Here is a 24,088-nt window from a genome sequence, read left to right on the forward strand (position 1 = left end):
ACTGGTAAACACAAAACTAACAGAATGAGGCTGAGGACTGAGGTTTTGTGATGTGTTTTTCTAACTCTGAATTTGCAGTTCAAAAGCTGGTGAATCCTGAGGCAAAAGGCCTGCATGGGAGAAGTAGATTCTTTTCTGAAGTCCTGTTCTTGTCTCTTTTGCATATCCTGATGAACGTATTGTAACATTGCTATACAATTCTTTGCTACTGGAGGACATTCTTGAGATGGTTATGACTTTATTAACTATGGGTAATTCACTTTTCAATTGATCTCTGTGCTTCTGACATGCCTCATCAACATTTGCTAGTTAACACTGAGCCTGACAGCCATACTGTTATATATACTGTATCAGTCAAGGCCCTATCGAGACACAGACGGCTCATTCTAAATGGGAAATAGGAAGAGAGTTTAATAAAAGAGGCTGTTTACAAGGGTGTGGGCAGGGTTGCAGGAAACCTCAAGGGACAGTATGCACCCTAGGCCCGGAAACGTTAGAGCTTGTCACTCCTAGGCGGGAAGGAGTAAGGGGAGAGTGTGGTTACCGGAACTTGGCAAGGCACTCAGTGAAGAGGGGCCTCTCAGCAGAAGCTGTGGATCGCGGTAAAGGGACAGAAACAACATACTGCCTCCTAGCAGCCAGGAGGCCAGGTGGAAAGATACCCTGAGCTCACTCTGGCCCCTTGCCCTCTGGGGTTTTGCACACTTCTCATGGACCCAGCTCAAGTTGAAGCAGAAAGGCAAGGTAGCCCATTGGTGCAGTCCATACAGGAAGCCATACAGAGAAGAGGAGAGGAGAGCAGGAAGAGAGTGGATTCTGGAGAAACAAAAGGAAAATATCAGTTAGACATACATCATTTCATTTACTCCTTAAAGTAGCTTCGTGAGGTAGGTTATTTTACTGGATAATAAAATAGGTGAAGACACTGAAGGTTAGAGAGGTTAAGGACCAGCAATTTTTTTTAATGTTTATATATTTGTGCGAGAAGGAGACAGAGCATGCGTGGGAGAGGGGTAGAAAGAGAGGGAGACACAGAATTGGAAGCAGGCTCCAGTCTCTGAGCTGTCAGCACAGCACAGAGTCCCAACACGGGGCTCGAACTCATGAGCTGAGCCAAAGACGGACACTTAACCTACTGAGCCACCCAGGCACCCCCAGGAATTTTTTAAAAATGTTTAAGAAATCAAATGGATGTTGAATAATGGAGCTAGGATTTGAACTCAGGCCTGTCTGATTGGATTGTCCTATTGCCGTTAAGAATAACTTAGCGTAAACAAGCAATTCTGCAGCTGGCCGGCACCATCATCAGTACCAGGTTACCTTCTCATTGGGTGTCAGCTTGCTGTCTGACTGGTCCAGTTGTCAGTCATTGATGGATACAGACAGGTTCTGTCCTTTCCTTTTTTTATGCTCAACTGATGTTTGCATTGTGTATTTTATGCAATGTCTAATTAAAAACATTATTTAAGAGATCTCTACATCCATTGTGGGGCTTGAACTCATGACCCTGAGATCAGGAGTTGCATTCTTTGCTGACTGAGCCAGTCAGGCACCCCAAGTAATGTCTAACAGCTTTTAAGTAAATATTTGACAATGTGTAATTGAACACATTTTGCAAATGAAATGTCCAACATCTAAAGTCTTTCTCTTTAAAAGCATTATGGGAGGGGCGCCTGGGTGGCTCATTTGGTTAAGGGGCCAACTCTTGGTTTCTGCTAGGGTGACGATCTCATGGTTCTTGAATTTGAGCCCCGCATCTGGCTCTGCACTGACAGTGCGGAGCCTGCTTGGGATTCTCTCCTCCTCTCTCTCTGCCCCTCCTGCACTTTTTTTCTCTCTCAGAATAAATAAATAAACACCAATTAAAAAAAAAAAAACATTACGGGAATATGGCTTTGATATGATACAGTATAGTTTCCATAATCAGAACCTATATGACAAATAGGCAACCTATTCACATGCAATGTCTGGGTGTTCTGAAATCCTAAATTAGGGAGAAAGAAGTTTAATTGCAGTCTTGCTCCAAGTCTGTGGTCTGGCAAGGTCCTTGCACATCGGAGGTCCAGGGCTTGTGGCCAGGGTTCTTTAACCCTTTCACATCCTCCATCTTTTCTGCTAAAGTCACATAAAAATTTCATGTGACTTCCAGCCCTAAATTTGGAATATGGCTACCTAGGGGGTCTTGGTCTATCCTCTGATGATCTCTACCAGTTCAGAGGCTTCATTTCCATGATTTGTATGTTGAGAAGGGCAGGGGTTTTTCCCCAGATATTAAATTACTGAAAATTGAATACGCCTTATCAAACTTAAACCTCCTCCCATTCTAAGAGGGCCACGGTTCATCTTTGAGGATTGCTGCCCCAGAGCCAGTTCTGGTCTGTGCTTCCTTCCTTCTCTCCTATTTATGCACCCTCCGGACATCCAGCATCCTATGAAATACACAGCAAGTGTCAGTAAACACTCAGCAACGTGGTCTGGCTGGTGTGGGGTCTCAGCCTGCGGCTCACCAGTAACCAAATCTTGGTCAGTCATCTGACCTACCACACCAAGTCTGGGTGAAAAATAGGGTCTCATCCTTTTATTTTTCAATTAATCATTTGCCTCCCTCTTCTTTAATTCCCAAGAAGTCCATTGTGTCCTTTTTGAGGCCCCTCTATCCAAATGGTCTAAGAATCCTGAGAGTTTCCTCAGTTCAAAGGAAGCCAGAAAGGTAATGGAGTCTAAGGGACTTAACACTGCTGTTCCTGCTGCCATTTGGTGTCAGTGTTGAAGACAAGTTCTGTTTACTGGAGTGGAGAGAGCATCTGAGAGTTTTAAAATTAAATGAGCTACTACATTTAAAATGCTTAGTATGTAGATGGTTACTTGGCACTATGTAATTATTGAGCCTCAGCTTTAGGTCTTATTTAGGACTTAAACCAGAGGATCCCTGGAAACACCCAAGGTCTGGCAAACGGTAAGGAATAGTCGGGGGCCTGGGTCCTCTGCAGGGTGTGTGTGTGTGTGCGTGTGTGTGTGTGTGTGTATGTATATAGCTTGTGTATATATACATATATATGTATATATAGCTATATGTATATGTATATATGTATATGTATGTGTATATGTATATGTATATATACTCGAACCCGAGTAGCTTAAAATTCCTTAGAAATCAAATGATTTATACTGGCTCAGAGAAGAAGGAATTCTGGGGTGTTTGGACTGAAAAAAATATTGGCTGAAGTCACAAGGCTGGTTATTGGTGGCTGGGCCTTAATAATGTCTTCCTGAAGGTAGAGCTTGCCTCTCACCCGAGGGGGTAATCTGCCTCACTTCGGAAGGCAGTGTTCTGGCAGTGCTCACAATAAGGCTGTGGCTCAATAATGTTGGCATTCTCCCCGTTCCCAGCACAGTGCCCTGTACATACCAAGAAATACCCCTTCTCCATGTCACCTGATGTTAAATGTGATCACATGCTCACAAGCACACATGTACACGTGTGCACACAGGTGCACACAAGCTCGCTGAGGAACTCCGTCTGCCTTCCATCTCTTTGCTTCTCTTTTTCTTACTTCTAGGCCACAATAATTAAGAAAACCATACAGAGTGCACGGAAACCTTTTTCTTCAACTTTGAGTAACTATATCATTGCTTTACAGCTTTCTCTGTCTCTGCTTTAATTACCAGATTTCACACCCTCTAGAACACACCTTTCTTGGAAAATGGCAACAACTTATTTTTTTAATAAGCTTCGCAACTAGCCCATGAAGGATCTCCAAATCGTAATTTATTTTAGGCCATGTGAAAACGATTCACTGTCCACATATACTAAAGGTTAATGACTCATTAATAAAAGCTAATCCTACATCCATTTAGGCGGTATCCTAAAAGTTCATTCATGAGTCAGTTTGCTTTGTTTCTAGGGGGAAGTCCATTATCTATTATTATAACATGTAGTATTCTATATTATGATACATAATAATGAATACTAATAGTAATAATAATTGCCACAATTTATTGGGTACCATATACTTTATATACATTATTTCTATGGCTGACAACAACCCTGAGAGATAGGTACCCATTTTACAGATGAAACTGCGCTTCACCAAGTTCAGGAATGCCCTTTTATTTTTTTTTTAATTATTTTTTTTTTTATTTCTAGGAGAGAGAGAGACAGCGTGAGCAAGGGAAGGTCAGAGAGAGAGGGAGTCACAGACTGAAACAGGCTCCAGGCTCTGAGCTGGCAGTCAGCACAGAGCCCGACGCGGGGCTCGAACCCACAAACCGTGAGATCATGACCTAAGCGAAAGTCAGACGCTTAACCGATTAAGCCACCCAGGCGCCCCAGGAATGCCCTTTTAAAAGTACCCAAAGTCAAGTGCATTCCTTGTCCTAAAGACACACCTGCTAAAGGTGCATGACAGGCCACCTCATGACCTCCCTCTATGTTCCTAAGTCCCTTGACCAGCCACAGTCTGCAGGCCCCAGGTGGGTGTCTGATTCAGTGCCAGCCTAACCTGGTTGTGGCCTGCTCTGAAAAGATGAGCTCAGCCAATCTGATTCTCCTTTAGAAATTTGAATGGGGAGGGGTGTCTAGGTGGCTAAGTCGGTAGAGGGTCTGACTTTGGCTCAGGTCATGACTTCATGATCTTACGGTTCGTGGGTTCGAGTCCCATGTCAGGGGACAGCTCAGAGCCTGGAGCCTGCTTCAGATTCTGTGTCTCCCTCTCTCTCTGCCCCTCCCCTGTGCATCTCGTCTCTCTCTCTCTTTCTCTCAAAAATAAACAAACATTAAAAAAAATTTAAAGAGATGAAGGATTATTTTAAGGCTATCCCGGCACAGAAACTACTGGAAGAAAAGTAGGAAAGGTGCAGTGTCTAGCTCCAGAGTGTTCTGCTCCCACCTGGCCGGCTCTCTGCATGTGATTCTTTCCCTCCCACTTCTATTTACCTTGTATCCTTCCACTACAGTAAAGTCTCTGCTCGCCTGTACTTCCCCTTCACTGGCAGCTCACGTGTGACAATGGGCTTCCCTTTCCAATACTCATTCATTAACTCCTTATTGAGTCTTTCGGCCTCAGCTCCAACCCACTTGCTGCTTCTTTCCATGTTTCCCCATTTAAATTCCTTTTTAAAAAATGTTTATTTTTGAGAGAGTGGGTGCACAAGCAGGGGAGGGGCAAAGAGAGAAGGAGACAGAGAATCCAGAGCACCCTCCAGGCTCTGAGCTGTCAGCACAGAGCCCAATGCGGGGCTCGAACTCACCAACTGCGAGATCATAAGTGGAACTGAAGTACGACGCTTAGCCGACTCAGACACCTAGGTGCCCCATTCCTTCATCTCTTGAGCTTATTTGAATGAGTGTCAGTTCCTTTCAACCAGAAGAGCGAAATTAGAATACATAGCCCGTGAGTGCTGGCAAGGGGATTCGAGCCACAGTTTGTGGCCTCTGCTCCTATCACTGCACCCCTTGCTGCATTATAAATGCTGCTCTGGGCTGCCATGGACCTTACTGTATCTGGAAAAGAACCGACAGTGGACCCAGGGTTCCTGAAGACATGCCACCAGTCTTGGTTTGCTTTCAGAGCTGCGTGCGGGAAGGTGCAGGTTAAGAAAGTCTCCGACAACTGGAAGGTATCCAGACATGTCCGCGGCAGAACTCCAGCTTCCAGGGCGGAAGGTGCTAGCTATAATGGGGACGGGGAGGGGGGGTGGGGCAAGGATTGCTTCTTGGCAGTGCAGAGGAGGACAGGGCTCTCTCAGGACGGGAACTGGTCTTCCCCTTACTTGTACCTCCAGTTCTAATACAGTACCTGACTTATATTTGAATGAGTGAATGAGTGATTGATGAATGAATGAGTGAATAAATGAATGGCAGAAGTAGGTCATGGTCCCTCTTTCAACACGAGGGTCATATGGTCTACCCAAGTTAGGGAACACCTGTGTATGTACCTAAGAAACAATTCATGCAATATGAGTAATGTGTACAGTGACCTTCAGCTTTAAAAATACCAAAGACGATACCGTGATGCCCACGATAATGACATAGCTCAGAGACTCCAATTGGACAACTCTCGATTGCATTTGCCCTGTTTACAAAAATACCGCTCCCTTTGTCTTCCTCTGGAGAGAGTGAGGTTTTCATTTTAAGAGGCTGACTAAAAGATGCAGAGGCACTTCCCTGGCAGGCTTCCAAGTGACTCCATCTCTCACAGCGCTCCCGGCTCCCCAGGGCCCCAGCCCAACTGCCTGGGCGGAGCCTCCAGCGCTGGTGTCTGTTGGAGCTACCACAGTGCACTTATCTGCAGCCTGCCAGAAATGCTGTGCTTTTAGGCCCTCCCAGGGCACAGATAACGGCTCTGGCCTTTGCACTGAAGTGACGCCAGAGTTGGTGATTGGCCAGGCCGGTGTGTGTGAAATACAGGCGATGTCTGCCACACTTCTGAGTACGGCCTTTCTTCCAGCCGGGTACCCCAGGGTGTGGGTAAGTCGAAATCTCTGCAGTCTGCCCTGCTGGGTTGTGAAGTGTTCAAAGCCAAGCATTGTGACTCTCCAAGGGCATGACTTAGCAGATTTTGTAATCCTGCTGGGCCTCGGTTGCCTTTTCTGTGAACTAGAGATGGTTTTATCCTATATTATAGAAGGAAAGAAGAATCTAGCCATGACAGGCTGTCGTGGGGCCCAGAAGAGAAAACCTGTCAAGAGTTTCAGTGAGGATGTCCCTGTTTTTATTTCTAACAGCACAATATTTCTCTCACAGACTCAGTGGATATGTTCTGCTGTTTAATTGTACCTGTGTAGCCAACAGAAATGTGACTTCAGGGGAAGCGAGCGCCAAAGGAAAGTTTGTCAGACTATATTCCCTTTTTCTTTTTCCCTTCTAGACCTTGACTGCACCTGCCCCATTTGCAGATGAAACCAGCTGCCAGTGCCAAGCACCCCATGAAAAACTGACCATTGCTCAGGCCCGCTTAGGAACACCAGGTGAGGCTGGACTTCTTGTTCTCTGAGTGGCCCCTGTCCTGACAGTTAAAGTAGCAGAGAGGCCCATAAGTATTTGAGTAGCACTCGCTTTCAATCAGAGAGTTGAATTCAGCGATTTAGAGCACAGTGCAGAAGGATGAACGTTTACTCTGATAAACCACACAGTCCGACCACCTTGTGCGAGTTGTGAGAACGGCCTGCACCTGTTTCTTCATGTGCGAACAGGGTCAGTGATCCCTGCCTGCTGCACACGGTTTTGGAGATGACTAGATGTGGTTAAAAACACCAGAGCAATTTTTAAACCATGAAGCTTTCTACAAACCTAAGCTGTTATAATTATCACCATGTTTAAAAGTCTGTGTTGTAAAAAGTTTCTCCAAGTGTGCCTTAAATTAAAGAGCTGGGGCTCTGCGCTAGAAGTTTGTCAATTCATTCACTCCTTTATACCAGAGATGGAGAGGGAAGAGATTGAAAAAGAACTCTCAAGTACCATCTCTGTTTCCCAAGGGCTCAGGCATGCCTCATCTCATTGCGCTTTATTGCAGTGTGCTTTGCAGATACTGTGAGTTTTACAAATGGAAGATTGGTGGTGGTAACCCTGTGTTAAACAAGTCAACGGGTGCCTTTTTCCCAACAGTATGGGCTCACTTTGTATCTTTGCCACATTTTGGTAACTCTTGCAACATTTCAAACTTTTTCATTATTTTGTTTGTTGTGGTGATCTGTGATCAGTGATTATGACTCACTGAAGGCTCAGATGATGGTTAGCATTTTTAGTAATGAAGTGTTGTTTTTCATTTAGGCATATATATTGTTTTTTAGACATAATGCTATTACATACTTAATAGGCTACAGTGTAGTGTGAGCATAACTTTTTTTTTTAATGTTTATTTTGGAGAGACAGAGAGAGAGAGAGAGAGACAGCATGAGCAGGGGAGGGTCAGAGAGAGAGGGAGACACAGAATCTGAAACAGGCTCCAGGCTCTGAGCTAGCTGTCAGCACAGAGCCTGATGTGGGGCTTGAACCCACAAACCGTGAGATCATGACCTGAGCTGAAGTCGGATGCTTAACTTACTGAGCCACCCAGGTGCCCTGAGCATAACTTTTTTTTAAAGTAATCTCTACACCCAATGTGTGGCTTGAACTTACAACCCTGAGATCAAGAGTCCCGTACTCTACCATCTGAGCCAGCCAGGTGCCCCTAAACATAACTTTTATATGCACTGGGAAACCACAAAATGCACTTGACTAGCTTTATTGTGATATTGGCTCTATTGCCGTGATCTGAACCTGAACCTGCAATATCTCCCAGGTACAGCTGTAATTAAAGAGACAACTTGATATGAAATAAACCCCCCAAATAATAGGCATGTGTGTGCTTAGCGGTTCAACCTTGCCACACAGATAACTGAAAGTTTTAAGAAGGACAGGTTCGTTTGGCTTGGAGCAGTCAGGCAAGACCTTGTAGCCCACCTGAGCTGATTGTTTTGGGAGAAGATTGGGACTAGAAGATTGGGCAGCAAATGGAAGAGTATTCCAGGCAAGTGGAAAAGGAGTAGTGAAGGCACAGAGAGAGCGAGCTGTGTGGGAATAAATGAGTGTTATTCCAGTTGATTGGGATGGAGTGAAAAATAAGACTAGTTGAGCAGGTCAGCACAGAGACATTCAAGATGGCACAACTTGATGGTTTCCACCCACCATGGCAAAAACCAGACATCCCAAAGTTAATAGAATCCATGGGACAAAGGACAGTTTGCTTACCAATAGTAATAATGCATAGTTATTAAGTGCTTACTATTACTAAGTTCTTTAGATGCATCATTGTCCTTTGACCCTCACTCCTCTATGGGGTTAGAGAAGCCATGAATCTCACACAGTTATTCAGCTAACGAGCGGCAGTGGTCCTCATGCTAGGGGTGCATCGGAATCACCTGAGGGCTGTCTAAACCAGATGGCTGGGCCTTGCCCCCAGAGTTTCTGATTGAGTCTCAATGGGGTGGGGCTTAAGCACTTGCCTCTCTAAACAAGTTCCCAGGTGCTGCTGCTGTAGGGGGACCCGCTTGAGAACCATTGTTAGGTGGTCAAGCAGAATTTGACATCAAACCCGTTGGTGTTCAAGCTTGATCTCTCAACCACTCCACCCTCCTTCCTTCTGAAGAATAGCTTCGAGACAGTGAGGTGAGGAAGAGAACAGGAAAAGGTAATAAGCTTTGAGAAAGGCAAGAAGAGACTTGGGGAGGTAGCTCAAAGCAGCTAAACCAGGTGTTCCCAGACTTACATGTGCAAAGAATCACCTGGTAAATTTGTTACAGAAGCGAATTTCCTGCTTGTTCTCCATTACCCCTGAATCCGGGCTAGAGCCCAGACGCCTGCGTTTTTTAACTAACAGCCAGGTGGTTATGAACTTGGTGGTCTACAGACCATACGCTGAGAAATGCTGACCCGAGCAATAAATCTAAGAGCTGCAATGGCAGTCCAGGTGGTTATGAAAGATGAAGACTGAGCTTCAGGCCACAGAAGAAGCAGACCTACTTTTCTAGGGAAAGGGAAGCAGAACTTGCTCTCTATCTGGTAGGTGCTGTGCTCTGTACTCGATCTCATTGGGTCTTTGCACAAACTGGCAGATGGGTAGTACTGTGTCCTTTCTTGAGAACTTGGTGAATGGAAAAGTTGTCAAGTGCCCCAGCTGACAGACTGGAGCTAGGATTCGCCCCCAAGTCCTTGTTACCTGAAGTCTCTGCCGTGTGTTACCACAACGGGCAGCCCTGTGGGGCACAGGCCACAGCCGACCGTGGAGCTCAGGGAAAACACAGGCTCTCAGTCGGAGGGTGGAAAGTGTGTGAACCAGGCAGACAGACAGACAGACTCTGAGCTTCTGTAGTGGCAGGGCTGTCTGCCTTGCTCATTGCTGTTTCTCCGGCACCTAGAGACATTCTTATCAAATACTGTGTGCTCAGTAAATATTTTGTGAGTGACTGAGTGAATGAATGGGACTTTGGGACAGGAGAAGGAACTTGCCCTCTGGATACAAAAGAGAGCTGGGTGTGACGCTCCGAGCCAGCATCAAGCTGATTGGGTGAGACTGGGCACCTGTACCTCGTCTAACCGCCAAGCAGTTTAAACCCTGAGAACCAAGTTAGAGTGAGACGGTGGTACATTGTGAAATATCTGTGTTGTGGGCTCTGCAGAACACAGATCACCACAGGACGGGTGAGACGGAGCAAAGGGGAACTCTTTGTCTTCGAAGAGAAATTCTCCGTTATCCCGGGTAATGACCCTGGGAAATTATCCGAGAGAATCTGTGATGTTGATGGGCACTGGGGGGGAGGGGGGCTAACTAATTTCTAACTGTGTTAAAAATTCCTCTATTTAGAATGTCTGACATCCATATTAAAATGCAATGAGATGTTAGTTCTCAGATCACTCACAGGCACCTATTAGTCTTAGAGCACCCTCTAAGAACCACTGTTGTGTTAAAGAGTGGTCCTCCCGTCTGCTTACAATGTCCTGCGTTGTTACAGCAGACCTCACCTGCAAGGTCTCTGATTGAGGAGGTCTGGGGCGGGACTCGAGAACTGGCATCTCTAACAAGTTCCCCGCTGTTGCTAATGCTGCTTGTTCTGGGACCTCACTGCCAGAACTACTGATCAAGAGTAACCGTTGGTAATGGCTGGAGAGCGTGACAGGGAGATTATCCAAATATAATTGTCAGAGCATTGTACTGTTCGTAGAAAAGCTCAGAGGATTTTTTTTTTTAATTTTTTTAAATTTATTTCTAGGAGAGAGAGAGAGAGAGAGAGAGACAGCATGAGCAGGGGAGGGTCAGAGAGAGAGGGAGACACAGACTCTGAAACAGCCTCCAGGCTCTGAGCTGGCAGTCAGCACAGAGCCCGACACGGGGCTCGAACCCACGAACCGCGAGATCATGACCTAAGCGAAAGTCGGACGCTTAACCGACTAAGCCACCCAGGCGCCCCTCAGAGGATTTTTAAAAATCTTGCTGTTTGACTACTTTTTAAGAAAACAAGAAAAACATCACTGCTTTTTTGGAGTGTTTCGTAATTTTCAAGACTAGTAGGCAACTACCTTTTTGTGGTGCTGTCTTGAGCGCTCCATCACAAAGACAAAACAGGCACACATTTGGCGTTTATAATGTACTTGAAGATGATAGTTCTAGCTGAAGTCTTTATCTCCTTCACTAGCCCTATTTGATGACTTAATACAATTGCCAACAATATGTTTCACGATCTTACGTATGCCCAAAGAAGGGCTGCTTGGCACCTTGTGGAGGTCGTCTGTGAGGTCACAGGGTGGTGAAGCCACAAGAGCAGGAACACACTAGGGCAACGGGAATTGGCACCTTTGATCTTAGCTCAGCTAGTGCACTTGTATAGCTGTGAACCTGCGCGGTTTCTTCCGTATCCGGAGACCGAGAGTCACTCTGTCTTCAAATAAAGGCCACATGATTATTTCATAGGTCCCTTTTCAGTAGAGCTGCCTTTTTTCTTCAAAGGAAATTCAGTTCTAATTGCCAGTTTTCCCTTTCGAAAGGGATTTGTAGTGTTCCATTTCCATGGTGTGTAGTTTGCCAAGTTCATTTTTCAAGAGCTACCTTAATGAATTTTGCCTTATTTGTGTGCACCTGTGCTATAATTTACTTAATTTTCTTTATACTTTTCAAAAAATTTTATGTATTGAAAAAGTAAACATGAATCACTGTCCATAAATGCTGGGCTATAAGTAGAAGGAAATTCTAAAGTTTATATAAAGTTATCAAAAGCTTGATAAAATATGTAACTATTAGATCTTTAAAGGTTAATTTTTCTGCCACCCTTCTTACACATCGGTTGTACACAAAAACAGTGCGAGTTACCATAATGTTTAGTACCAGTTTCTCTTGCTAAAAAGAAATTATATTGGAATGTAGTGTTCTAGAAGGCACCATGAGTTAGAAGAAAGGGCAATGAAGTTTTGTTTGATTTTTTTATTTTTTATTTTTATTTTTAAAAATTTTTTTTAATTGTTTGATTTTTTTAAAAAAATATTTATTTTTGAGAGAGAGAGAGACAAGGGGAGGGGCAGAGAGAGAGGGGGACAGAGGATCTGAAGTGGGCCCTGTGCTGACAGCAGAGAGCCCTGTGCAGGGCTGAAACTCCCAAACCGTGAGATCATGACCTGAGCCAAAGTCAGATGCTTAAGTGACTGACGCCACGCAGGTGCCCCAGTGAAGTTTGGTTTGTACCCGGTTTTCACCCAAGTTTGGTTGTATGATACTGAGTAAGCTACTTAAGTTGGCTGAGCTTCCGTTGTCCCTCTATGAAATAAAGACCACTCTACCACATATGTCACAGAGTTGATGAAAAGATTAAGTGGAAGATACATGCTTTGTAAATCATACGGACTTTTAAAGAATTGTTTAAATGTAGGTTAGTAGCCATAATCACAAATGGATAGTCACCCTTTTGTTGCTGCCTCAGTGTGAAGCAGTACCAAGAAATGCCATAACACGACCCACAAATATGTGAATTCACATGTAATGCGGTTGGTGATTGACCCCTATCTGATTGTATGTAGGTGTATGTTTAACTTTTTAACCAACTGCCAAAGTGCTTTCCAAAGTGATTGTATCATTTTACATTCCCACCAGCATTGGTTTGAGAGTTCCAGTTGCTGTGTACTCCCACCAATAATTGGTATGGTCAATATATTTTAAAAAAATTTTTAATGTTTGTTTATTTTTGAGAGAAACATAGAGCACAAGAGAGGGAGAGGCAGAAAGAGAGGGAAACAGAATCCAAAGCAGGCTCCAGGCTCTGAGTTGTCAGCACAGAACCTGATGCGGGGCTGGAACCCCTGAACTGTAAGAGCATGACCTGAGCCAACGTCAGATGCTTAATCTACTGAACCACCCAGGCGTCCTGGTATGGTCAATATATTTTTAAATTCTTAGCCATTCTAGGGACATGAAGTAGTATATCACTCCAGCTTTAATTTACATTTCCCTGATAACCAATGATATTGAAGATCTTTTCATGAGCTTATTTGCCATCGATGTATACATAATTTTGATGAAGTATCTGCTCAGTTTTCTTGCCCTTTTTAAAATGAGGTATTCGTCTTGAGTTTTGACAGTTCTTTTGTATTCTAGATAAAAGTCTTAGATAAACATTTTGCAAATATTTTCTTCCATTCTATGACTTCCCTTTGCATTTTTGTAAAAATGTGAAGATGTGAGTTTGAAGTAAGGTCCAGTTGTTCATTAATTTTTTTTTTTTTTTTGGCTTAATGGTGTGTCCTTTTGGGCCCTATTCAAGAAATGTTGCCAAACCCATAGTCATTAAGCTTCTCTCCTGTTTTCTTCTAGAAACTTCACAGCTTTAGCTCATATGGTCTATGATCCATTTGGAGTTAATTGTCACATATGATGTGAGATGTGAGGCAGGCATAGCCCCCTTATCAATTTCATTTGTGTATAAGTGCTGAATAAGTTACAAAAATTTGGAGCATAAGATCCAAGCAGTTAAAATAATCAGATTTCCCCATAGCACTATACCATCATCATAATTTGTATCTCTGATTCTCAAGCACATATTCAGCATCATTTTGATGTTAGGTGTAGTTTATTAAATTGAAATTATTTGAAACCTGGCAATCAGCCTGTGGTGTACATATGTACATTTTACCAGAACATCACATTTACCTGACAGACTTACTCTGTCAGCTAAGGATTAACAGGAATTTATTTGGAATACTTCTAAAAATTTATAATAGTCTGTGGACAGAAAATTTATAATGCCATTGTGTTCATTTTCTATGCTGCATAACATACTGCCACAGAATTAGTGGCTTAAAACAATGTAGATTTATTATGTCATAATTTCTGTGGGCTGGGAGCCCAGCTTAGCCACATCTTACTTCTGCTCAGTGTCTCACAAGTTTGTATTCAATGTGTCACCCGGGGCCCATTTCTCATCTGGAGGCTTGATGGTGATCGATCTGGTTCTCACACAGGTTGTTTGCTTGCAACGGTAAACCAAAGATCTAGGTTTTTGCTGCTTGTCAGCTAGAGGCCACCCTCCACCCCTAGAGGTCACCTGCAGTTCCTTGCTGTGGCCCCCTCACAACATGATAGCTTGCGTCTTCAAAGCCACCAAGAGAGAAAGAGTGAGTGCTAGCAGTATGGAATCTTCTATACGTTAAGACGATTATAGGAGTGCCATCCATCATCTTTGCCATATTCAACTGGTTAGAAATAAGTTCCAGATCCCGCTCACATTTCAAAGGGAGGAAATCACACAAAGGCATGAACACGGAGGGGCAGGGGTCCCTGGGAGCCACCGTAAGGTCTCTCCACCATGGCCACGGAATAGGTGTGTTCTCTCTTGGGAGCATCACGAAGCCCCCAGCTTCACAGGCCAGTGGTTCCCACTATAAATGCCCTGGAGTGGGGCACCTGAGTGGCTCAGTCGGTTAAGCATCCAACTTCAGCTCAGGTCATGATCTCACTGTTCGTGGGTTCGAGCCCCACGTCGGGCTCTGTGCTGACAGCCAGCTCAGAGCCTGGAGCCTGTTTCAGATTCTGTGTCCCCTCTCTCTCTCTGACCCTCCCCTGCTCATGCTGCCCCTCTCTCTCAGAAATAAATAAAACATTAAAAAAAAAAAATAAATGCCCTGGAGAATTCCCAAATGCCTAAAAGGATGTCCAGAAAAACCTGAAACGAGAGTAAAACAAATAAACATACAAACTAAAAAAAAAAAGCCACACTGTATTAAAAAATACTATATAGCATTTCAAACGTACACAAAAGTAGAACCATATAATGAACCTTCGTGTGTCTGTTATCGATACCTAACACCCACCCACCAGTGCCAGTCTGGCCCCTGAGCGCCCACATCCACTGCCCGCTCTTGAATTATTTGAAACAAAGTCGTAGGCTTTCTATCATTACATCCATAAGTAGGTCTGTGTAAATGTCTTAACCTGGTTTTTCAAAGCATAACCACTATACCATTATTGCACCTAAAAAATAACAGTAATTCTTTAATATCGCCAAACAAGTAGTGTTCCAATTTCCAGTTATCCCATGTCATCATTTATTTATAGTTTGTTTGAACCTAAATCCAAATAATGTCTGTACATTCAGTATGTTGGTAAGTGTTTTAAATCTGAAATCTGCAGAGCCACTTCCATCTTTTATTTCCCCCCTTGAAGTGCTCATTTGTTGAAGAGCTTGGTTCTGGGGGGAGGGGGTTTGGTCCCGCATGGTTTCCCAGTCTGGAAATTGCTGACACACTACAATTTGAAAAAGTGAGCTTATTGCAAAATCAACCCCATAAATACATTTCAAAGATTTACTAAATGGTCTTTCTCTTGGTAATTATGTCATCTTTCTTTACTTTTCTTTCCTCCCTGCTTCCTGAATTCATTTATCTTGATCACCTCTGAATCAATAACAAAAAGTTTTGCAAAACTGCCATCTGCTTTCCCCTGGGATTTATATCTTAAAACAAATTTTCCTCAATTGAATTCAAATTCAATAAGAGCATTGAAATCAAGGATCCCTCATTAGACAGTTTGTTATTTCAAAGCGTTTTCTATTTACCATGCCTTGTTTAGAATCCGGTATAATCCTGTGAAGGCAATTCTGTTTGTTCAAGATGGTGTATAATTGGGAATAATTGCAACTCCCTATCTGACATAAAGTCTCTTGAGTTTTTTTTATTAGAAAAATTTAATTTATTAGAAACATTGTACCATCTGAATCTATTAATGGAACATTCCTTTTCATTTATATTCGCAATTAATGAGGTTATACTACATCAAGAAATGATCACAATTTTAAATCTGTCTTAAATATCATTCGAATAACAGAAATTTGCTTTGGTTTTTTTTGATTTTTACAACATCGTTAGAATACATGCAGGTAGTTTTAAAAGTCAGTAGGAATCTTAGGCTTATAAAAAATCAAACAAACAAACAAAAAAAAACTACCCTAACAACTCAGCAGCTGCTTTCCCTGCCTGCCCTAACCCTGGTTCTTGTTTCTGGTAGACACTCAGCATCTGACAGTCACCTTTCCAAAGTGTCGTGGACCTCTCTCATCTACTCTCATTGCCTTTCTTGTTTCCTCTGCCCTTGGGGAATTAGACCTTTTAATTTTTTAAAATTGGGGGGGGATTGTACCTTTTAAATTCTTTCTCTATAATTCTTTTGGTATTTGGGAGGAAGTGGAGCTAAATATGCATATGTTCAGTTTGCCATATTTAGCTTATAGTTGGCCATATTTTTACTTTCTAGTTTGTTTGTTGAGAGTCCAGAATGGGTAAAAGTTGTCACCCAAGTCCTCTACCCCCTGTGTCTCCATCTTGCTAGAGGGGGTAGGTCTTTGGGCTGTCTCAGCCACGTGTCCTCCTGTAGTTTCTGGTACAGTTTCCTGGCTCCCAGGAGCTGTGGTAAAGTGTGTGTGTCCCTCTTCATCATGAAATGGCACTTGCCGGAATACCATATGCCACAGTGAGAATGTCTCTTGAGGCTGCTTTGCTCTTGACCTTTCTCTCAGAGGGACTGTAGTGTTGGTCGCTGGCCAGCAACACTGAGGACCACCCCCACATGTAACTTTGGCACCCTGACTCTTCTCTTTTTGGGGCACACACCCTGCCCCCATCTCTTAGGATGCTAGAGAGGTTAGGTAGTGGCCTTGGTGCAGGGTATACTGGTAAATGTTGAACAGTTGGCCCTCTGGAGGGAAATAAGTCCAGCTTTGTAGCACTTGCCAATTTCTGTGCTGTAAATACTACCCCAGCTGATTTCGGGCTACCAAAGTGACTTGGAGCTGGGAGGAAAGGTACACACCTGTCCCTTTGAGCAGAATGAGCTGACTCCAGCACAACGCTGCCTTTGGGGACGGGTCTTGGGAGCCTTCATTCAGAACTGCCAGACTCAAGAATCAAGTAATTTCATGTACCAATAAGAGATCCATGGTACATAGACCTCGTGTTTAATCCAGGGAAACTTTCCTACAGTGCTGTACTGACGATGGAAGAATCCGGTAACTGGGCTTCCTTATTCCGAAGTTACGTTGATGATATTTTCTTTCTCCCACAGTTGACCGGCCTGTCAGAGTTTATGCCGATGGAATATTTGACCTCTTCCACTCAGGTCATGCAAGGGCACTTATGCAAGCAAAAACCCTGTTTCCCAACAGCTACTTGTTGGTAGGAGGTAAGATTTGCATTTTCTCTTTGTCTAGAAAATTCCTTGATAATGTGCTTCCTCAAAAGGACCCCTTTCAGAGTTCCATTATTAAAATCTCACATTGTTATTACTCCCAATTCAGCCGATACTGGCTCACTTGTTGGCTGCCTGAAATTTAAAATGATGTTTAAAAAGGCATGGGGGAAATTACTTCAAGGGATTATACACCACTGATTCCCAGAGAGGGACAGACTAATAACACCATCACACGCAACGGCTTCATGTTTTCCATTAATGCCTTTCTTCTTGTGATTGAGGCATGATCCAATTTCTGTTTCTAAACTTTTCTAGAGGGTTAGGGGAAAAGTAATATTATTCTGATTTCAAATCGTAGAGAGCTGAGGGACTTAAGGGTGATTAAGGGTAAACAGGGTCATTGTCTGTTTCCTTTGTGTGGCCCACAGCGTTTAGGATGATGCGCTAACAGTAGTGGCTTACAACAACCACAACAACCCCATTTAATGGGATTTACATACAGTGTGTTAAAGAAATGGAGATTTATATGCCTGGGTGATCCTAGTTCACAATGAAGGAAATGAGTTAGTTCATAAGCTTCTGGAAGAGGGGTGGTTAGATGTGGAATGAAATTTTCCTCCTCTAGAAGGCCTACAGAATAGTACCTGTCTAGGGAGACCTGTATCTCACCTCTGTAGCTTCTAGAAGCACCATATCCTTTCACTGTAATCGGATTTTATGCCATTACGTGAATTAGGTGCCATCGACCCTTAAGCCTATACTTTAAAGGAAAAGGTGCTGGGGCGCCTGGGTGGCTCGGTCAGTTCAGCGTCCGACTTTGGCTCAGGTCATGATCTCAGAGTTCAAGGGTTCGCGCCCCACATCGGGCTCTGTGCTGACAGCTAGCTCAGAGCCTGGAGCCTGCTTCCAATTCTGTATCTCCCTCTCGCTCTGACCCTCCTCTGTTCACGCTGTCTCTCTCTCTCTCAGAAATAAATGAAAAACATCATAAAAAAATAAAACTGAAGGAAAAGGTGCTGGTAAGAGGCTGTGCCTCTCATTGTTAAAAGTATTTTGTTAACCTTCTGCAAATTTAAGACTACTATTTGGATATTTGAGAGGCACCTTTCTGTAGATTTTATTGAGGATGGTGACCACGTGGTTACTGAATGAAGTTCTTTCCAGGAGGAAGAGATGATAAAGGCAATGATGACTGGACAAGTCCTGCAGAGGAAACCCAAGGCAGGCAGAGAACCCATCTCTTCTTCATTTCTTTTTATCTTGAGTGGAAAGCCATTTCTGGAATGAATACCACCTTCCAGAGTATGGTCCTGAGCTGCTGAGGCCCCTGGGAGACCTCTGCAGTATTTTGGTGACCCAAGTTTAGAGGTGGTTAGATGTGGGTCACACTTAACGGGAACACTAGCCACGGCTCTAGGTGATCACATTAGAGGTGATAGAGGGGCATGGTATTGGAGCTCAGTCACCACGAGTGGCATTGCCATGGCAAACACATTGTGGGAAAAGTGTGGACAAGAGAAAGTACTGTCTTCCCTTGGTGTGTGTGGTAGTTGCCTTCCTCCAAAATTCAGCCTTTATCACAGCTATTCCAGAAATACTGTGCAATTATATATAAGACAAAGTTAAGTTCTAGACTCAAATGATTTAAAATAATTATGCAGGGACCCTCAGAAACCCTGCGCGTCATGGCAGAAAGCGCCTACGGAGCTGCCCCACCCCTTCTAAGATGTTTAGCTTCATGGGCACCCTTCCCACTAAATGCCAGTAGCTGTCTCCAGTCATTGTGACAACCAAAAATGCCCCACAAATTGCCAAACATGGCTTCCTAGGGGATGATGAGGCCCTTGTCTTAGACTAGGAGTCCACAAACTTTGCTCCCCACAGACCCTAAAAGAATTTTGAAAAATGATATACCTTCTTGCAAATTTTGAAGTTGACATCTAAAATTTGCTACCCTAAGTTTAAATACTTATGAAAGATGTAATTTCTGTAAGATTATAAATATTGACCTTTTCAAAAACCAATATACTTTTCAAGGGAAGTTTCCTGTTCACAGCAAAATTGAGCAGAAAGTACAGAGGATTCCCATATACCCCAACATGTCTAGCCTCTGCCATTATCGGCATCCCACACCAGAGGGATACATTTGTTAGAGTCCACAGAACCCACACTGACACGTCACATCATGCAAAGTCCATAGTGTACATTAGACTTCACTATAGGTGTTGTACACTCTCTGGGTTTTGGAAAATCTATAATGACATGTATCCACTATTGGAGTATTGTACAAAATTAGGTTTACTGCCCTAAAAAGTCTCTGTGCTCTGCCTATTCATCCCTTTGTACCCCCAGCCCATGGCAACCACTTCTTACCATCTCTATAATTTGTTTTTTTCCAAAATGTCATATAATTCGTAGTATATAGTATGTCCCCTTTTCAGGTTGGCTTTTTTTCACTTAGTAATATGCATTTAAAGTTCCTCCATGTATTTCATGGCTTGTTTACTTCTTTGTAGTGCTGGATAATACTCCAGTGTCTGGATGTACCATAGTTAATCCATTTACTTACTGAAGGTCACCTTAATTGCTCCCAAGTTTTGGCAATTATGACTAAAGCTGCTATAAACATCCATGTGGAGATTTTTATGTTGACATAGGTTTTCAACTTCTTTGCCAAGGAGCATGATTGCTGGGTTGTATGTTAAGAGCAGGTTAAGTTTTGTAAGAAAGTGCCAAAATGTTCCAAAGTGGCTGTACCATCTTGCATTTCCTGCAGCAGTGCATGATAATTCCCGTTTCTCCATATCCTCACCAGCATTTGATGTTGTTGGTATTTTGGATTTTGGCCACTTTAATAGGTATATGGGGGTATCTCACTGTTGTCTTCTTTTACAATCTTTGGTGACCTATGGTGTTGAACATCTTTTATGTGCTTACTTGCCATCTGTGTATCTTTTTTAGTGAGGTGTGTGTTCAGATCTTCTGTCATTTTTTAATCTGGTTGTTCATTTTCTTATTGTTGTGTTTTAAGTGTTCCTTGTATAGTTTGGATAGCAGTCCTTTATCTTTTTTCAAAGATTTTCTCCCAGTTTGTGGTCTGTCTGCTCATTTCCTTGACCTTATCTTTCAGTCACAGTTTTTTTTTTAATTTTAACTAAGTCCAGTTTATCAATTGTGTCTTTGGTGTTGTATCTCAAAAATCACTGCCATACCCGAGTTCATCTAGGTTTTCTCCTAGGAGATTTATATTTGGGCATTTTACATTTATTTATTTTTTTTTTAAATGTTTTATTTATTTTTAGGACAGAGAAAGAGAGACAGCGTGAGCAGGGGAGGGTCAGAGAGAGAGGGAGTCACAGACTGAAACAGGCTCCAGGCTCTGAACTGGCAGTCAGCACAGAGCCCGATGCGGGGCTCGAACCCACGATCCGTGAGATCATGACCCAAGCGAAAGTCGGACGCTTAACCGACTAAGCCACCCAGAAGCCCCTGGGCATTTTACATTTAAATCTGTGATCCATTTTGAGGTAATTTTTGTGAAGAGTATAAGGTTTGTGTCAAGAGTAACTTTTTTTTTGCATGTGGATGTCTAGTTTTTATCACCATTTGTTGAAAAGACATAGTCTTTTCATGGTCACGGTATATAATTCTTTTGATACATTGTTGGATTTATTTTCTGTTGGAGAGTTGTGTGTCTATGTTCATGAGAGAACTTGGTCTGAGTTTTCTTGCAATGTCTTTGTTTGATTTTGGTATTTGGGTAATGCTGGTCTCATTTGAATGATTTAGGAGGTATTCCCTCGGCTTCTATCTTCTGGAAGAGATTATAGAGAATTGTTACAGTTTATTCCTTAAACGTCTGGTAGAATTCACCAGTGGACTCATCGGGGCTTGTTGTTTTCTCTTTTGGAAGGTTATTAGATATTCACATTTTAATAGATCTAGGCCTATTCATTTTTTTTTAATGTTTTATTTATTTCTAGGAGAGAGAGAGAGACAGCGTGAGCAGGAGAGGGTCAGAGAGAGAGGGAGTCACAGACTGAAACAGGCTCCAGGCTCTGAGCTAGCTGTCAGCCCAGAGCCCAATGCAGGGCTTGAACCCATGAACCATGAGATCATGACCTGAGCCAAAGTTGGACGCTTAACTGACTGAGCCACCCAGGCACTCCACCTACATTGTTTTCTTTATCCCTAAAGAACTTTTATTTTAAAGAAGAAATTTTCAAAATATTTCTTGCAAGGCAGGTCTCCTAGCAACAAATTCCCTCAGTTTTTGTTTGCCTGAGGAGGGCTTTATTTCTTCTCTTTTGAAGGATAATATTACAGGGTACAGAATTCTAGGTTGGTTGGGGTTTTTCTCTCAACACTAAATATTTCACTTCATTCTCCTCTTGCTTGCACTGTTTCTCTGGAGACATCATTGTAATTTTTATCCTTGCTCCTCTATAGGCATAGTGCCTTTTCTGTCTAGCTTCCCTTGAGATTGTTATTCTTTGGGATTTTGCCTATTCCCTGTTGTCTAGCATTTAAATGAGATGAGTGGGATTTTGTGATTTGTGGATGAATATATTACTGCTAGAATGAGACAGGGTTTAACATTGATTTTATTCCTATTTTTCCTTCTTATAGATACAAATGCTGAAATATTTTGTTTACACAAATATTTAGATGGGAATTGGAAAAAATTTGTTAGAGTGATGACAGTCTTTGAACTCTTGAGTTATTTGCCATGTATCACAAAAATAATTTATTGTCAAGAAAATAATTTTAATGGTCTATCAAGTGACAGTTTATTAAGGTCCTCTTTGGAATTTGATGCAAGCGATGGATTAGAAAAGGCCCGACCCACAGGAAGATGTGTTCCAAGCTGTTAGAATCATTGGCTTTCTTTCTTTCTGGGAAATACAACAAAAAGGCTTTACCAAGACTTACCAAATGATTCTTAATTCTAACCTTGACTCTTACTTAAAGCAACTCATGTAACCAAATACACTGAGAAAGGGTTGGGAAAATGGAAATATTGGTAATTCCATTACACTGTTGTCAATCCAATACTTTCTGACAAAATGTTTTTATCATTTTCTTAAAACTTAAAAAACAAAAAACAAAAAACCTTGGGGTTGCGGTTTTCATCTACTAAGTCTGCAGAAAACACTGTCTAACCTAATTGGTAAAGCTAGTCCTCACTGTCAAACCTGCTGAAAACCTAGAAACTACGAAAAAGCCTTTTCACTTCAAATATGTTAATGTATTTCAGGAAACTTTATAAAAACCACTGAGAAATACATTATAAAATGCATTGTATAAAATAGAGTCCACCAAGATTAAAATGATATAGCTCTAATATAATAAGTTACAAACAAGACAACAAATCACTATGGTTAATTTATAGTAATGCAGGGGCACCTGGGGGGCTTAGTCAGTTGGGCATCCGACTTTGGCTTAGGTCGTGATCTCACGGTTCGTGGGTTGAAGTGCCGCGTCAGGCTCTTTGCTGACAGGTAGCTCAGAGCCTGGAGCCTGCTTCAGATCCCGTGTCTCCCTCTGCCTGATCCTCCCCTGCTCACGCTGTCTCTCTCCCTCCGAAATAAATAAAACATTAAAAAATTTTTGAAAAAAAATTTATAGTAATACAATGTAATTTATAAGTAAAATAATACCATATTTAAAAGGAGAGGCATATGGTAAAAAGACCTGTTATTCCTTCTCTAAATATTGATGGGTGTGTGTATACTAAACTCTGGTGTTTGGCTTTTGGGAAAAATAAAATCGAATGTAAAAATCAGTAATGACTTCTCTTTATTAGACACCATGGGAATACTTTCCCTATGTATTTAAGAATACAAAAGAATATACTATTAAAAAAATAAACTGGCACTAGCTATTTTGTGTTAGGAGAAAGTATAAAATAATACACCTTTTAGAAGAAGAACTAGGATAATGATTATCTGTAAATGGAATAAATATTTTATAATGTGATCTGATAAAATAGATTTTAACTTCCTTTTAAAATAATGCATATGAAATCTGAAAAACATGTAAAAGTTTTATCTATGTGTTTATTCCAATGTATTTTGAAAAAAATGATAATTCTAGAAAATATTCCAGTTATATTTCTAAAAGGCCGTGGTATCAGCCTCTGCAGTTTCGCCTTGTTGAGATGATTTTGAAGTGACTAGCTGGCAGAAATGCTTACTCTTAACTAAAAGAGAAAAGGGGTTTCTAGGATTCACCGTGAGTGTTGAGAATAGCTGGGAAAATGCTTAGCCTTCACTATATGAAAAAGCCATTTTTAGCATCCAATATTTCTTTCCATTGCTCCTTTTGCTTTGAATTCCTGGGTCTCATCATTCAAGATCCGCGTGTCCTTTGACGATAGTTAGGGTAACAAAAAGGCAAAGTTGTTAGGCAAGAGTTGGCACCATTCCCCACTCTACCGTAGTTTGCAACACCTGGCTTTAGCTGTGACAAATGTCTGAAGACCGGAAGCTTTTAGAAGTTCATGGTGTTTGCGGCAGTCATTAAGCACGGTTTCCCTTTGGGTTGGCCTGAAGCCTTAACTCCCTGCCCCTTGCAGTGCAACACGGTAAGATTTGGATGGTGTCTTTCTTTTGCATAGTGGAGTAAGGATGGTTTTGGACACACAGGCTTTCTCTGGGACCATTACTTTTAAGAAAGCATACCCTTGGGGGGTGCCTGGGTGGCTTAGTCGGTTAAGCGTCCGACTTTTCGCTTAGGTCATGATCTCGCAGTTCGTGGGTTCGAGCCCCGCGTCGGGCTCTGTGCTGACTGCCAGCTCAGAGCCTGGAGCCTCTTTCAGTCTGTGACTCCCTCTCTCTCTGACCCTCCCCTGCTCATGCTGTCTCTCTCTCTCTCTCCTAGAAATA

General features: G+C 42.5%; 1 protein-coding gene across 4 annotated transcripts in view; it reads left to right on the top strand.

Moving 5' to 3' along the window:
* The window catches only part of PCYT1B (phosphate cytidylyltransferase 1, choline, beta), a 128,989-nt gene that overhangs the window by 45,135 nt on the left and 59,766 nt on the right, over nt 1-24,088 (top strand). For all 4 annotated transcript variants that reach the window (XR_005532678.1, XM_039257239.1, XM_039257240.1 and 1 more), the window contains exons 2-3: nt 6,870-6,969; nt 17,076-17,192. Coding sequence is in view for 3 of the 4 variants with exons in the window: in XM_039257239.1 (XP_039113170.1) it covers nt 6,870-6,969; nt 17,076-17,192 (217 nt within the window). In the remaining variant the exon portion in view is untranslated. The remainder of the gene's footprint in view (nt 1-6,869; nt 6,970-17,075; nt 17,193-24,088) is intronic.

The sequence above is a fragment of the Hyaena hyaena genome, unplaced genomic scaffold (genome assembly GCF_003009895.1).
Source record: "Hyaena hyaena isolate Hyena2069 unplaced genomic scaffold, ASM300989v1 scaffold_611, whole genome shotgun sequence".
NCBI lineage: Eukaryota > Metazoa > Chordata > Mammalia > Carnivora > Hyaenidae > Hyaena > Hyaena hyaena.